Genomic DNA, 16,061 nt, shown 5'->3' on the forward strand with positions numbered 1-16,061 from the left:
GTATAGACCTAGATTTGCAGGTTGGTAGGGAATGAATGGTTTCACCTTTACTCCAAAGCACTTGTCCTTATTTGCACTCACAACCAGTGTCTGAATGCTACTTTTCTGCATGTCTTTGCCTGCTCTTGGTACTATCAGGCATTTACTTTTGTGTCAGTTAATTTTGTGAAATGGCATCATTACCAGGGAGGCTGTAGTGATCTTCATGACTGAATAGACCTCTGAGTGAATTTCTCTAATAGCTAGAGGTCTATTGTGGTTATCTTGTTCTTTTTCAGTCAATTTTGGACATTTATATTTTCCTGGGCAATTGTCCATCAAGTTTTCAGACTCACTGGTAGTATTCCCTATAGTAGTCTTCATTTTCAACAATATTATTTCTGCAGTTATGCCTCCTTTTTAGACCTAAGATTACTAACTTGTGCTCTTTTTTCTTCTTGCGCAGTCCTGCTGGAGGTTCACTGATCTCGTGGGGTTTGTTTTTTCAAAAAGTAAGCCTTTGTTTTTGCTGACCATCCCTATTACTTTTTGTTTTCTACTCTGATACTCTTTTATTTCTCCCCACCTGCAATCTTTGGGTTTACTCTAATTTTATTACTCTAATTTGGGCATTTCTAATTTTATACTCTCTTGGGTATGTAACTCATTAGTTTGCATTTATTTAAAAAACTCTATACAGCTAGGCTATAATTTTCACTCTAAATATCACTTAAGCTACCTGCTTTTCTTAAGGTGAAAACAAGATAGGGGCACCTGGGTGGCTCAGTTTGTTAAGCATCCGACTTTGGCTCAGGTCATAATCCCATGGTTCATTGGTTCGGGACCTGTGTTGGGCTCTGTGCTGACAGCTCAAGGCCTGCTTCAGATCCCGTGTCTCCCTCTCTCTCTGCCCCTCCCCTGCTTGCATTCTCTCTCTCAAAAATAATCATTAAAAAATTTTTTAAAAAAGGTGAAAATAGTATAGCAACTTTCAAATATATAATACATTACTCTTAGCTATAGTCACCATGCTGGATATTAGATCCCCAGAACTTAATCCTCTTATAACTGGAAGCTTGTACCTTTTAACCAACGTTTTCCCATTTCTCCACCCCGTTAATTCCTGGAAACCAACATTTTATCTGCTGTTATGAGCTTGGTTTTTTTTAGATTTCATACATAAGTGAAATCATACTTGTCTTTCATCATATTTGTCTTTCTCTGACTTATTTCATTTAACATTATGCCCTCAAGGTCCACCCACGTTGTCACAAATGCCAAGATTTCCTTTTTTTTTAATGGCTGGATAACATTCATGCACACATGTGCATGGAAAATCATTTTTTCTTTATCCATTCATCGGCACTTGGGTTCTTTCCATGTCTTGGCTATTTGAATAATGCTGCAATGAACATAGGGGTGCAGATATCTCTTTGATATAGTGATTTCAGTTCCTTCAGATAGATACTGAGAAGTAGGGTTGTAAGATCATATGGTATTTCTATTTTTAAGGAAGCTCCATATTGTTTAATAGTGGCTGCACCAATTTACGTGGTGCCAACAGAGCAGAAATGTTCTCTTTTCTCTACATCGTCACCAACAGTTGTTCTCTCTTGTCTTTTTGATAAATAGCCATACTAACAGGTATGAGGTTTTATTTCACTGTAGTTTTGATTTGCATCTCCCTGATGATTAGTGATCTTGACCCCTTTTCATGTATCTGTTGGCCATTTGTATGTTTTCTTTGGAAAAATGTCTATTCAGGTCCTCTGTCATTTTAAAATCAGGTTGTTTTGTTGTGAGTTGTAGGAGTTCCTTATATATATTTGGATATTAATCCCTGATACATGGTTTATAAATATTTTTCCCATTCTGTAGGTTCCCTCTTGATTTTGTTGATTGTTTCTTTTGCTATATGGTTTAGCTACCTTCCACACATTGATAGAGAGTACTTGTATTGTCATTCAGTTATAAATATTGCCTAATTTCTGTTGAAATGTCGTCTTCAACTCAGAAATGGTGTTTTTCAGTTTCTTTTTTTTTTGTTTTTTGTTTTGTTTTTCAGTTTCTATATATCTTTCATAGCTATCTGCTTATAAATTTTTAATTTCATTTCTAAGTTCTTTCTTAAAGTGGACACACAATGCATGTGTTTAGAAGACAACCATTTTGCACCCAGAAATTATTTAAAAAACCAGCCATTTGTAGATGTTTTAGAACCACCTATCACTGGAGACAGAGTTATAATAAACAAGTATATTACATCAAAGTAAAAAAATTAAAAACAAAGTGGACGGAAGTCCACTTTGTAACATACTTGAAAAAAATGAAAAAGAGCTGTTTAATAATTAGCACATTTACCCTTCTGAATTCTGTATTTCACTTTGGACAGTCGAAAATAATTCAAATTTATGAGGTTTTATAATGGCTGGAATATTCTGTTTTTGAGCTAAAGTAGACAATGCCATTCCCATGTATCTAAGGCTCTTAAAAACTCCTTTTCTGAGAATACATAAACTAGACCCACAATAGGATGTTGCAAATAAGTATTGATTAAGCTAAGTAATAATTTCCCTAGATACTCCACATTGATTGGGAAATTTCTGAGGCCAACATTTTAAAAAGTCAATTCATTTCCAGGTCATGCTACTGTGAAATTCCATGTCCTATTGATGACCCATTCTCAATTGTACTTAATTCAACAAAACTTCAGTATGAAAATGCACTGGATGGTATTACACTTTATACCTGATTGTATTTCAAGTTTAATATCATTATTAATAATGGCAAAAAAAATCAATGAAATTGAGGAAGTTGGACAGCAGTTCTTGCCCTGTTCAAAACAAAGAGGAAACGTCAGGTACCCACAAAAGTCCATGTAAGTGAAACATGGGTGCTTTCCTCTGCAGCTGCAAAGTTCTCCAACAACTCAGCTAAGGGAGAGTTAAGTGACTTGAAGCCCTAAACATGCTCATGTCTCAGTCCCAAGAGATAATCTTCACTTTGCTCTGTATTTTGCGATCACTGGGAATCAAGTGCTGTTTATTCCCTCTCTTGGATAACAGGACTATTGATGTCCTCTCAAATCCCCTACACTGCCTTTGCCTAAAGGGCTTGCATCTGGGACCTTCCCTGGAGGTCACATAAACCTTCCCCAGCTCCAGGAGGCCAATGACTGACTAACACAGAAGTACAAAAGTCAGACCCCCCTGGTTTAAAGAGATGTGTGGTACAGATCTTACTACAGAGTTTAGGATCAGCCTAAAGAGGGACTGTCGCTGAGAACAACATATCCTTGCTTAGTCCCTGCCTTTGACCCTTCCTACTTCTCCTACTCCTCTTTTCTGAAGATCCCTTTCTCAGTAAATGACATGCACCTAAATTCTTGTCTTGGTTTCAATTTCTAAAAAAAACCAACCAAGATAAGGTCAAGCCAGAAAATCTGACTAGGGACTTTGGAGATGATCCCTGATATCAAGGACAGCACAGGGCAAATCAAAGGAAGACCTTCCTCCTACACCGCTATTCAGAACCACCCAACCAGACTGGGCTTATACCTGAGCAGGTGAGATGCTTGTGGGATGGATGACCCAATGGAATGTGGGAAGGATATTTTGCCATATTTTATACAATTTTGTTTGTATATGAGCACACATATACTGAATGTAAATTCAATTGATTGTTTTACTGGTGGTAGTAAGCAATCAGAAGACAACCATTCTATAGTAACAGTAAATCTTCACAGCAGTTATAATAGCCGAATCCTTAGTCAAAACTCACAAGGATTTTGTATTTCAAATGTGAGTATGTGTGCATGCACACACATACACATTACTGAGTCTATGCCTCCTAGTCAATGCTACATGCCCACAGTGAATGTTCTCAGACTTACCTTTCCCGTTCTGCTTTATTCTTGATAGATTTATCTTGGCTGATGGCTTTGCTATTTTCCATAGAAATCTTAGCCTGGTGTGCTCGCATTTCCTTGCTTTCCCTAAGTATTAAAAAGAAAACAAACAGGGGTGGGGTGGGGGAAATGGGAAGTTAGTGTTTATCAGATTCAGAGTTTCAGTTAGGGAAGATGAAAAAGTCCTAGAGATGGATGGTGGTGATGGCTGCATAACAGTGTGAATGTACCTGATGCCACACAGTTAAAAACAGTTAAAATGGCAAATTTTATGTTATGGACATGGAACTATAAGAAAATAATAAATAGGGGCATCTGGGTGGCTCATTTGGTTGAGCATCTGACTCTGGATTTCAGCTCAGGTCATGATCCCAGGGTCATGGGATTGTGTCCCGCATGGGGCTCAGGGCTGACAGCATGGAGCCTGCTTAAAAGATTCTCTCCCTCTCCCCCACTCGTGCTCTAAAATAAAAAATAAATAAATTCATCCAACCATTCATTCATTCTACATATAACAGTCCCACTGTTGTTTTTTTCCCCATTATTGAGCTCATTTCCCCATTCTCACTTTTTCCCCCCATTATTATTATTATTTTTTTTAACGTTTATTTTTGAGACAGAGAGAGACAGAGCATGAACAGGGGAGGGGCAGAGAGAGAGAGGGAGACACAGAATCTGAAACAGGCTCCAGGCTCTGAGCGGTCAGCCCAGAGCCCGACGTGGGGCTCGAACTGACGGACCGTGAGATCATGACCTGAGCCGAAGTCGGATACTTAACCGACCGAGCCACCCAGGCGCCCCTTTCCCCCCATTATTGAGCTCATCAAGTTATTTTGTATCCTGTGAAAAGGCAGGAAAGAGCCTGAATCCATGAGATGTGGAAGTGGGTTACCTACTGAGAAAGTAACAGTGATGAAATGGAATGAAGAGACATTATGTTTGCCCATAAAAATATAAAGATTTCTGAGCTTTGCCCTACATTTCTTGGGACCAGATGGTCTGGAAGAGAGACAGGATGTTGTGACCCTCACAAGTGACCTTCATGTTTTCTGACGGCTCATGGGAATGAAGGAGACTAAATGATTTCAAATAAGCACAGGAAGTAAGAAAAAAAGGTTGTTAACATAAGGCCACTGATGACCGCGTGTGCCAGAATGTCTGTGTGCACATGACAAAGACTCCTGGGTTACTTATGTGTGTATTAAAGGTATACAATTTAGAACACTGAAATGAGTATTATTAACAGAGTTTTTTCTGGAACCTAGGGGGGTCTCCTTGAATCCCTGGCTGGAAATGAGTGACCAAGGAATCAGGTGTTCTAAGTAGTATCTATACTATATCAAAAGGGATAGATAACACTGATCCCCCAGATGCAGGAATATGCATAGAAACTCCTAGGCCCAAGAAAATGGCTCTCAAATTCTTCCTCAATTTAGTGTTAGTAAATCAACCATTTCTTTATTCATTCATTCGACAAGCATTTCTCAATGACCAAATGTTGCTGACCAGTATTAAAAAGGCAGTATTTTTATTTTGAAAGAGAGAGAGTGAGCTAGCAGGGGAGGGGTAGACAGAGGGAGAGAGAATCCCAAGCAGGCTCCGCACTGTCAGCATGCAGCCCAACATGGAGCTTGATCCCACGACTCTGTGATCATGACCTGAGCTGAAATCAAGAGTCATACGCTTAACCAACTGAGCCCCAAGAAGGCCAGATTTTTTAACCAAGAGCCACAGCTGTGATGGTGAAGAATGCACACAACCACAGGGTGCTTGAGAAAAGCTTAAACACTGCTGTTACTTGGGAAAATGCCCCTGCCGTGCATTTATTTTTTTAAGGTAAATTAGTAAATAGCTTATGCTCTCTTCAAATAACTTCCTAAGCAATGCAAGAATTAGTTACTTTTTTTCTTTTGGACAATGCCTACTGTTGAGGCTAACTTCTTTTCTTTATTCAACTACAAGAGAGATTAGAATGGAGTGCCTCAGCCTGTGAAGTATCATTGAGTGAGGGTAAGATACCTACAATCTGGTATTGCAGCAGGGGTCAAAGGCAGGGTACTGAACAGACCTTTTTGTGTACCAAATCAACAGCATCTCTAAGGGAAAAAAGAAAGACAACTTCTAATCCTATACAACTTAATAGAATGCTTTAAAATTGATAGGGTATAGGACATGAACCTACAGCAAACTTAGCATGGTATACCTCATTTTCTTGCTTTGAAAGAGAAAATTGGGAACTATGGCAAAATGCTTCACATTCTCAGGGCTGCATCTGTCACTCCAAAATGAGGCTGGGAATTCATGAATGCACCCAGATAATTTATGCAGTTAGCGTTTAAAATTTTTTGTTTGCTTTGTTTGTATAATGCTTTTCTATTCTCTACTCTTTTGTGTATATCAATAGATCCTAACAGTGGCATACAGCAGGCATGAAGGGAGAAGCTAACAAGCTGTAACAAAGCTGGGATAAAAAGACGTAATTGACATCAACACTCTTCTGCCCTGGGTGAAAGTCCAGTTCATCATTTGCGGTATTTTAAATGCGATATTCCATTTGCTGAAGCTGGAAGAAACCCATATAAACTGATACTTCTTTGCTGTTTCTTGATTAGGCCTCTCTTTCTAAAATTCCCAGAATTCCTAATAATGTAAAGGGTCTCACCACATTTAGCCAGGGAGTGACCAGATCCAATCTGAGGCAGGAGCTGAACTGGTTGGTTTCTGTCTCCTGCTGTGTCTTCCTTTCCTACGAGGCTCCAGGCCACTTTCCAAAGGCCATTGTTAGCCTTACCACCCAGTGGAGCCTCCATGACCCCTCCGGAAGCAGCCGAGCTCCTTTGTTCTGTGCTGCTTTTTAGTGTGCATCCTATACTATTTGGAATTCAACTTAATTGTTCATGTGAGCGTTAATACCTTGCCAACACTTAAAAAATTTTTTAATGTTCATTCATCTTTGAGAGAGAGAGGGAGGGAGAGGGAGATACAGAATCCGAACAAAGCAGGCTCCAGGCTTTGAGCCATCAGCGAGCCCGACGCAGGGCTTGAACCCATGAACCCTAAGATCATGACTTGAGCCAAGGCTGGACACTTAGCCAACTGAGCCACCCAGGTGCCCCAACCTTGCTAACACTTGTAAGCACTTTGATGGCAGAGGCCATTTCTTATAGCTCATATTTCTTATCTCAACTGTATGACGTGATATGTGTAACAGCTCAGTATCCTATGTCAAGTTGATCTTGTTTCCTACCTTGGCTCATACATACACTCAATCCTATTACAAAATTAGGAGTTCGCTTTGGAGAAGGCTCACTTGCCTACCTGTCATGGGACAGTTTTAGCTGCTGGGTTTGCTGCTCGTGGGCGTTGATCAGTAGCTTTCTCAGGAGCTCGCACTGCTGGCTGAGGTGCAGGTCCCGGATTTCTTGTTCCTCAGCACTGTGGGTGTTAATCATTTCTGACCATTCCTTTGTGTGCTGGGCCACTATCTCTTTGACCTGTGTGGGGAAAAGGGGATGGTACCACTTGGAACTGTCACAGATCCGGTATGAACTGAAAACACAGCATCAGTCCTGTATTTCAAATCTCACCTACCAATTTGGTTGGTGAATCAGTAGATACTACAACAATAAAAAAAAAAAAAAACAGGTACTAATCCATGGGAATCAGGAGATCACAGCTTATTAAAATAATCGATCACTTTGGGTCTAAATATTCAGCCGTGGACTGTGATTTCACTGCCTAACTTGTCCATGTTCCCTTTTGTCCAGACCTTGGGCTCCTTTACTGATTTGATCACATTCTCCCCAGCAACTCATGCCTTTCCAGCTTCATGTCCACAAGGCCACAGGTCTGAATGAAGAGCTCTGTATTCTCTTATTCCTGGATCATGACTCACTGTGTCCACTCTAACAGATGCTGGGGTAGAAAGTCTTCCCCTCCCCACATCCATGCTCTTTGTAATGTGGTTTTGTACCTTCCCTCATATCAAGAGCTAGAATCCATTTCCCCACCTCCTGGAACCTGGCTGACCTTGTGAGTGGATTCAGCAAGGAGACAGTAGCAAATGTGGTGCAAGAGGAAGCTTGGAAAACGCTCCCCGTTCTGCTGTCTGGAACTCTGAGGCTACCCTGTGACAGAGACTGTGCTAGCCTGATGGAGGACGAGAAGTCATGTTGGAAAACGCAACCAGCAGCCAGCTAGCCGCCAGATATCTGAGTAGAGCCATCAAGCCCAGACACGAGTGAGCCTAGTCAAAATCAGTAGAACTACCCAACTGAGTACAGCCCAAATTCTGACGCACTGAGTTTTAAACTAATAACTGGTAGTGGTCTTCAGCCACTACATTTTGACATGGCTTATTATGCAGCAAAAGCTAACTGATATCAATGCAAAAACTTTTACTTTCCTATTTGTGCAAAGCTTCTGAAAATCATGGCATGCTGCAGAGACATTAATTCTCAAACATTCCAGTTAAGAAGAGAGAAAGAGAGTGAAGAACAATTCTTCAAGACACATGGCTTACTGCCTATGTCACTTCAGGGTAGAATGGACACAAAATGCATAGCACCGAGAAGCTCAGCTTGAACAGTGGCGCTGCTCCACGCAGGCAGCAGGGCCACTGGGCTGGATGAGAGCTGCGTGTAGACTGGTTTGACCAAAAGCTAGAGCTGGGAGCTTTAAGAGTCCCCCTACCCTCTTTTATAACTATTAATGCTGGAGGAGTTATTTGTGTTCTTGACTGGAACTTAGTGCTCAGTTCCCCAAATATCTGCAAACTAATGAGTCTCCCAAGCTCCCATTTTCTTATGCAATATGAACAGTTGAAATCATCTCTTAGAATATCAGCTTTTCATTTTTTCCCCCATCCTAAACTTCCACAGCAAAGTTAGAATGGAATAAGTATCAAAGAGTAACTCAGTCCCTAAGTTGGGTGGGTTTTTTGTCATATGTTTAATGTTACTTTTATAGGGAAGCATGTTCTGTATTTTATACAATATTTCCTTTTAGTCAATGTACTGTTTTGCTTGATGCCCCTGAAGCAGACAACATAGATACATAGAAATGCATATTTCAACAGATGAAGGAAAAGGTATTCCATGAAAGGGCTCTTCTCAAAGCCACTGAGTCTGGAACAAAGGTGAATGCTTAGATCCCTTGAATTCCCAGACTAGCCCCAAGTTATTGTTACTTCTGATTTATATTAGGTAGGGCTTGTAAAAAATTACAAAGTATCTTCTGCAAATCTAGGCATTTTCTTACCTTAGATTTGTGATCTGATGTCAGTGTCTGAATTTTAATTTCTGTTTCTTTTTTCATTTCGAGACAATTACTTCCCCTGAAAATGGAAAAAGCACAAATGTGTGCCAATGTTAGATATCTTCCCATCCCATGAGCCTTTGCTTCAAAGCTTTCTAATGAAGACAATTTGTTCATCAAACATGGGAGGCCATGGCTCATTGGGCAACATCAGTATTTCTAGTAACAGATGTATACCTTACAAAATATCTGTATCGTGATTACTCAATTCAACCACTACACAAAGAGACACTCCAGACTTAACAATGATTTCATTGTTAAGGGTATGTTGTCAGAGTTTCCATTTTGGTTCCTGCTTTTCTTTAGGCTATTTTTCATTTATTCAATAAAATATTATTTGAGATAAAAACTAGAAAATAGGTCCTCGGCCTTGAAGTGAATTTTTAAGCTCTTTCTGGTTGTAAAGCCAGATTTTTGTCTTTTACACATGCCAGCAAGGCAGAAAATAGCGTTTCTTGGCATCATAGGGCAATTTTTGCTTCTTCTTCTATTGTGAGGAGGAAATATACAAGGCAATTTCCCAGCAACCATTACTGCTTATTTCAGTGATTATTTTTTCCTTTTGTAATATCTATACACTGCTGAAACCAGAACAGGTTCTGAGCTTGTCTTCAGCATATATGCTCTGATGTATTATGCCCTAAGTCAGAATGCTTCACGATATTACTGAGAATGTCTCCGAGAGAAGCATTATTCTAAAAATGCTAGGACTTCATCAAAACTGTTACCTCTCAAGGGCTGGCACTGAGTATGCTTTCTCTTCAGTCTGCTATTTGGTGAGCTTGTAGCATCACAGAAATATCACCTGGGCTTAATTCTAGACAAAATCTTTTATACTAAATTCAATGATAGGTTTTCTTTAACAGTCTTATCTGGGGACATGGGCTAAAGATCCTTGTAATATTAAAAACTAAGATTGTATTTTTGTCTTCAAGAGTGGATCAACCTTAATATTTATTTTATGGTGATGCAAAATGGTTTCTGTAATTTCAAAATTTCCCAACTTCAGCTTATCCTTCCTTTCCCCTCCATTCATCTTAAAAACACCTGAGTTTTCCACCTGGGTGGAAAACACAGGAGAGACATTAGTTACTGTGTCATCTACCAATGGCTGTCGAACGTGAATAAAGCTCTTCTTTTCCACCTCAATCCCTGCCTTCAGCTGAATGAATCTCTTAATTCCCAGGAAAAACTTTTAAAGAACACACAGTCAAGACCAAGTTCTTCCTTGGCCTAAACAGTCAGCGTCACTGTGCGAAAAGACAAAATATAAAAAGGTGAAAAGCCTCTGGAAGGAAATAAAGAGCCATTACCCCTTCTTCTTCATTGCCTTCTCTAGGATTTTCTCATGCGTCGACTTCTCTTTGTCATACTGTGCCACAATTTTGTCAACTTGTGTGCAATGCAGCTTCTGCATGGTGCTGTGCTCCTGAAGAAGAACAATCTGTAGTTACAAGCTGAATCTGTAGTTACAAGGACTCTTCCTGATGGTTAGTAAACTTCACCTATGTTGGGCTGGCATGATTTTCACCAGCTTTCCCAGAATCTTGGTTTAGAAATCAAGGAGTAACCAATTCTGAGAACTGGAAGGATTTCCAACCTCCCACCCAACACAAGAGTTTCTTGAACAGGGATATTCCAACAAGGGAGTCCATAGCCTCAGCCTAATGAATGTACCCCCCTCAAAGGGCATCCCTGCCTACTACAGGGCAGCACCAATCGGCCTCAAGTCCTGTCTTCTACATATCCATGTTCTTCATAGGACTTCTACGGTTCATCTTTGTTGTGCTGAGACACCTAATGAGTCCACAGCCCTTTTCACACATTGGTCCTCAAATACACAAGTTCAGCTCCCATATTTTCTCTTTCACATGCTATCTATTCACATGTGACATGGCTTCTAAACACCCAGCACATTTTGGAAGGTCTTAAATACCATCACTCAATAGTGAGAATTGCCAGTGGGGTTGTCACTGTTATCTGACTGCAAATCCTCATCACTGGGATCTTCCACTGGCTTCCTCACCTAGGTGCATTCACGAGGAGGACATAGTGTCCAGGAGCTGTGGCCATAAGTTTTACAGATATTTCAAATATTTCCCCATCTGCTTCCTGTCATCATTGAAGTTGGGGCTACAACACTTAGAAAATAAGAGTTTTTCCATAAACATTCTTTCCTCCTGATAACTTGGCCACAGTCAGTGACTTCTCTGAAGTCAGATTTCCTTAGCTTCTCAGCAAGCCAAACAGAGAGGAAATCAGCACAATCAGTAATACCTAACTCTAAGTGATACTTGATGTTATATCCTAGTCTTACTCTTGAGAAACTAGGCAGATAGGATGGTACTAAAGACTGGAAGGGACAAATGTTGCTTGGGTTATGTAACCTCCCTCACAGTCCTATTTCCTTTTAGTATTTTAGAGAGAGCGCAAGCCAGTGCACGCATGAGTGAGCATGCATGCATTAGTGGGGGAGGGGCAGAGAGAGAGAATCTTAAGCAGACTCTATGTTCAGCACGGAGCCCATCATGGGGCTAGATTCCAAGACCCTGGGATCATGACCTGAGTCAAAATCAAGAGTTGGACACTCAACTGGGGCACCTGGTGGCTCAGTCGGTTGGGCACTTGACTTCGGCTCAGGTCATGATCTCATGGTTCGTGGGTTTGAGTCCTGCATCGGACTCTGTGCTAACAGCTCAGAGGCTGGAGCCTGCTTCAGTTTCTGCGCCCCACTCCCCTGCTCACATTCTCTCTCTCTCTCAAAATTAAATAAACATTAAAAAAAAAAAGAGTTGGATGCTCAACTGACTGAACCACACAGGCACCCCTCCTTTTACTTATTTTTTAAATTAAGTGACTTAATTAAAAAAAATTTCTTCCTAAGTTAGGCTAGACTTGAAGGAAACCTAATTTATGAATGTCTTTAAAAGATTTCATAATTTCTTTATCCATTCATCAGTTGATGGACATTTAGGCTCTTTCCATAGAAACTTAACAGAAACCCATGGGGGAGGGGAAGGAAAAAAAAAAGAGGTTAGAGTGGGAGAGAGCCAAAGCATAAGAGACTCTTAAAAAGTGAGAACAAACTGAGGGTTGATGGGGGGTGGGAGGGAGGGGAGGGTGGGTGATGGGTATTGAGGAAGGCACCTTTTTGGATGAGCACTGGGTGTTGTATGGAAACCAGTTTGACAATAAACTTCATATATTGAAAAAAAAATAAAATGAAAAAAAAAGATTTCATAAAATATAAAAGAAGTGATTTTTAACTTTTCCAAGATTTCCTAAATTTCCCAGCACTGTTAGTCAATTAACATAGGACTTGAACTACAATTTGGTCGCACATGTATTTTTCGGAAACACGTTAGTGCACATGTTCCTGGAATTTTTGTCCATTTGGATAAATATCTTTGGGAGAAGTCGTGGAGGAGGGTAGTGCTGGGTGGGGAGGTTCTCAAAACAGAAATTGACAACGGGGACAAAGGGTGGTCCAGGGTGATGCTATCTTGCTGTGGATTTGGTGTCAGGGAATTGTAGGTAACAGCATCTTGCTTAAGCTGTGGTTGAAACACCTCATAAATCTAACATTCTCAATGTATGTGCACTTGGTGTTATAAACACATTTCAGCCAGGGTTTCTGCAATGTGGCATTGAGTTCAGGACATGGGATCTTCAGTCTCAAATCCCGGGGCAAGTCACTGGGCCTCTTGATCTGTTCATCTTTGTAACTGGGAGAGCAATACCTAGTTCACAGGGTTGTTAGGACTAAAAGTAAATATAGTATCAATCCTATTTCAAATGTGTGCTATATCTTATTCAAACTATAATAACCTGTTTATATTATTCAATATCCATGATAATATAGAGTGACTTCAGATAAGGGACAGCAATTAGAATAATTAAGTCAGTAAACCTTCCCTCCATGATGAATCAACTGCCTCAGGAATCAACATGTTAACGTATCCTTATTTGAATGGATTTAACTAAGCTTGCGTTGCTGTGGACAAAAACAAGCCTACCAAAATGCCCTATTATTAGTCTTCCTTTTAAGATTTAAAGGCATTATGCCTGCTCCGTACATGTCTAATCTTCCTGGGCAAATAAATAAGAGGCTCTTTGCAAGTGCGGATTCAAACATATTAAGAATATTTCCTATGTAATCTTTCTGCTTTCCTGTTTCTTGCAAGTATCAAAGGGAGGGTGGAGAAGGTTGTTCCTTTAAATATCCTAGCACAGCACAAGAAAAGGAGAGGCTTTGAAGCTTGGAAGTTGACAGACTATTTCTTAAGGAAATATTCTGGTGAATCTTATTCACCCAATTAGATATGAATGAGGCTGTTTGAGCCAGAAAGGTGTTCATGATGGATTCCAGTAGGTAAGACTATGCTCTATAAGGGTAGGGCAAGTCTTTGTACATGGCACAAAGGTTGGTACACAGCAGATGCTCAATAAATGTTTGTTGTATGAATGAAAAAAAATAGCAAGGGAAGACAGCAAGAGGACTTGGAATCTGGTCTTAGCTCAGCCAATCAGTAGCCAAGTGGCTTTGTGAAACACACACTAATCTTTCCAGCCCTCACTTTATTAGAAAACTAAACAAGATCCACTTGCACAACCTAATTTGTGGGTTGGTTATGAGCTGCAAAATTACCTAATGTATGCAGAAATAATATGAAAGTTTAGAAGCATATTGAATTGCAATGATTACAGGTAATACAAATAACAAGAAACTTGGTCTGGAAAAATGATCTCTGTGTTTCTCTATGTGCTCAAAATGATTCCTTTGTGGTATGCAGTGATGACAGAAGTGTTTGGGGATAATTAGCTTTCCAAATACCAACTTCTTTTACAAAGGAATGGGGTCCTAATTACTGATTATTGTCTGATTGGGGGTCAAGATTCAGCTTCCCGAAGTACAAAATAGAGGAACCAGGAAATGATCCCTCAGTCCATTTTCACGCAGAACAAATCTATCATTGACTTTATTCTTTGGTCATTAATTAAACCATGACATGCCATGGAAGAGGCATACATATTTTTTCATTCATTCAGGTCAAGAGTATCAAAATTAAATGTGTTCATTGAAAAGTCAATCTCAATTGGGACACTTTGGGGAGAATGCATGTACAGCTTTTAGCAGGATTTGTACATTTCTCATTGGAGTGAAGAGTACACTCAGCTTCTTTCGGGAGAAACTTTTGCTACAATTCATTCTTGTGACTGACTGGGCAGTGGGCATGAACGACTGCACCACAGATCCTACTGGAAAATTGGAGTAAATCATGTTTGCTCAGCATGTGACTCTGAGGTCAGCAGTAAGCTGCCTCCATGGGTGTTGCTGTGTCTCGGGCCCTTTCAACTTCATGACAGACTTATGGGTCTGGCATTGAGGTCTTATTATGAATTACAATTGATGAGTTTAACAGCAGTCTTGATGTTATCAGCTAAATTGCTTGTATAGCAAAGAACAAATTTTCCATTAGTAGCTTTACTGAAATGCCAAATGTTAGTTTCTCAGGCATTTCATCTGACTCATCTGATGGTGATGTTGCAAACTGCTATCCCAGCGGATGCATCCAGTCTATAAATGTTAAGTCCACTCCTCAAATTCACGTGTGCTTTGAAAGAAAACTGAATTAGGGGCCAATATTTAAAGACATGGAAGTTCATCTAAGAGTCCAGATTTTATGAGTCCCCTTTTGAGAATGAAGCTGGCCCATGGACTCTCAAGGCACCAATGGCAGGAGCTAAGTCTGACGTGCCTCTTGAATGGGAATGAATGTTCTTCTGCTTTCCGTATCTGGCCAACTTCCTTCTTATTTGGTCCCTATAGGCATTTACATTGTAATTATTCCTCTAATGGGTTATTGAGGCTAGTTAACCAACTTTGGGTTTTATTGGCTCTAAGAATTTAACCACATCAGACAATTGAAGCGTATGCCCATTTCTTAATGAAAGAAACCCTATTTCTGGACTCCAGTGAGTCATGCATTAGGGGAGATGACTGTTGCTTAGTTCTGTTTTTGCTGTGTCTCTTCTAATGGACACTTGAAAACCATTTCCCTAGTTTCCATTTCAAATGGAGAGGTGGTTCTAGAAAGTGAGAGACACATAAAAGTCTGATTGTCATCCAGTTCTCCCAGCACCATTTGTTAAAGAGACTGTCTTTTTTCCATTGGATGTTCTTTCCTGCTTTGTCAAAGATGAGTTGGCCATACGTTTGTGGGTCTAGTTCTGGGGTTTCTATTCTATTTCATTGGTCTATGTGTCTGTTTTTGTGCCAATACCATGCTGTCTTGATGATTACAGCTTTGTAGTAGAGGCTAAAGTCTGGCCAAAATGAACAAATCAGGAGACTATAGATGCTGGAGAGGATGTGGAGAAACGGGAACCCTCTTGCACTGTTGGTGGGAATGCAAATTGGTGCAGCCGCTATGGAAAGCAGTGTGGAGGTTCCTCAGAAAATTAAAAATAGACCTACCCTATGACCCAGCAATAGCACTGCTAGGAATTTATCCAAGGGATACAGGAGTACTGATGCATAGGGGCACTTGTACCCCAATGTTTATAGCAGCACTCTCAACAATAGCCAAATTATGGAAAGAGCCTAAATGTCCATCAACTGATGAATGGATAAAGAAATTGTGGTTTATATACACAATGGAATACTACGTGGCAATGAGAAAGAATGAAATATGGCCTTTTGTAGCAACGTGGATGGAACTGGAGAGTGTGATGCTAAGTGAAATAAGCCATACAGAGAAAGACAGATACCATATGGTTTCACTCTTATGTGGATCCTGAGAAACTTAACAGAAACCCATGGGGTAGGGGAAGGAAAAAAAAAAAAAGAGGTTAGAGT

At 40.1% G+C, this 16,061-nt stretch overlaps 1 protein-coding gene across 15 annotated transcripts in view; it reads right to left on the reverse strand.

Moving 5' to 3' along the window:
• PLCB4 (phospholipase C beta 4) overlaps nucleotides 1-16,061 on the reverse strand; it is a 420,239-nt gene that overhangs the window by 8,260 nt on the left and 395,918 nt on the right. For all 15 annotated transcript variants that reach the window (XM_078444273.2, XM_078444271.2, XM_078444272.2 and 12 more), the window contains 4 exons: nucleotides 10,516-10,631; nucleotides 9,146-9,221; nucleotides 7,205-7,380; nucleotides 3,872-3,973 (listed from right to left, as the gene is read on the reverse strand). In XM_078444273.2, the coding sequence (XP_078300399.1) occupies nucleotides 3,872-3,973; nucleotides 7,205-7,380; nucleotides 9,146-9,221; nucleotides 10,516-10,631 (470 nt within the window). The remainder of the gene's footprint in view (nucleotides 1-3,871; nucleotides 3,974-7,204; nucleotides 7,381-9,145; nucleotides 9,222-10,515; nucleotides 10,632-16,061) is intronic.

This window comes from Panthera onca, chromosome A3 (genome assembly GCF_046562875.1).
Source record: "Panthera onca isolate mPanOnc1 chromosome A3, mPanOnc1 haplotype 2, whole genome shotgun sequence".
In the NCBI taxonomy this organism is placed as follows: domain Eukaryota; kingdom Metazoa; phylum Chordata; class Mammalia; order Carnivora; family Felidae; genus Panthera; species Panthera onca.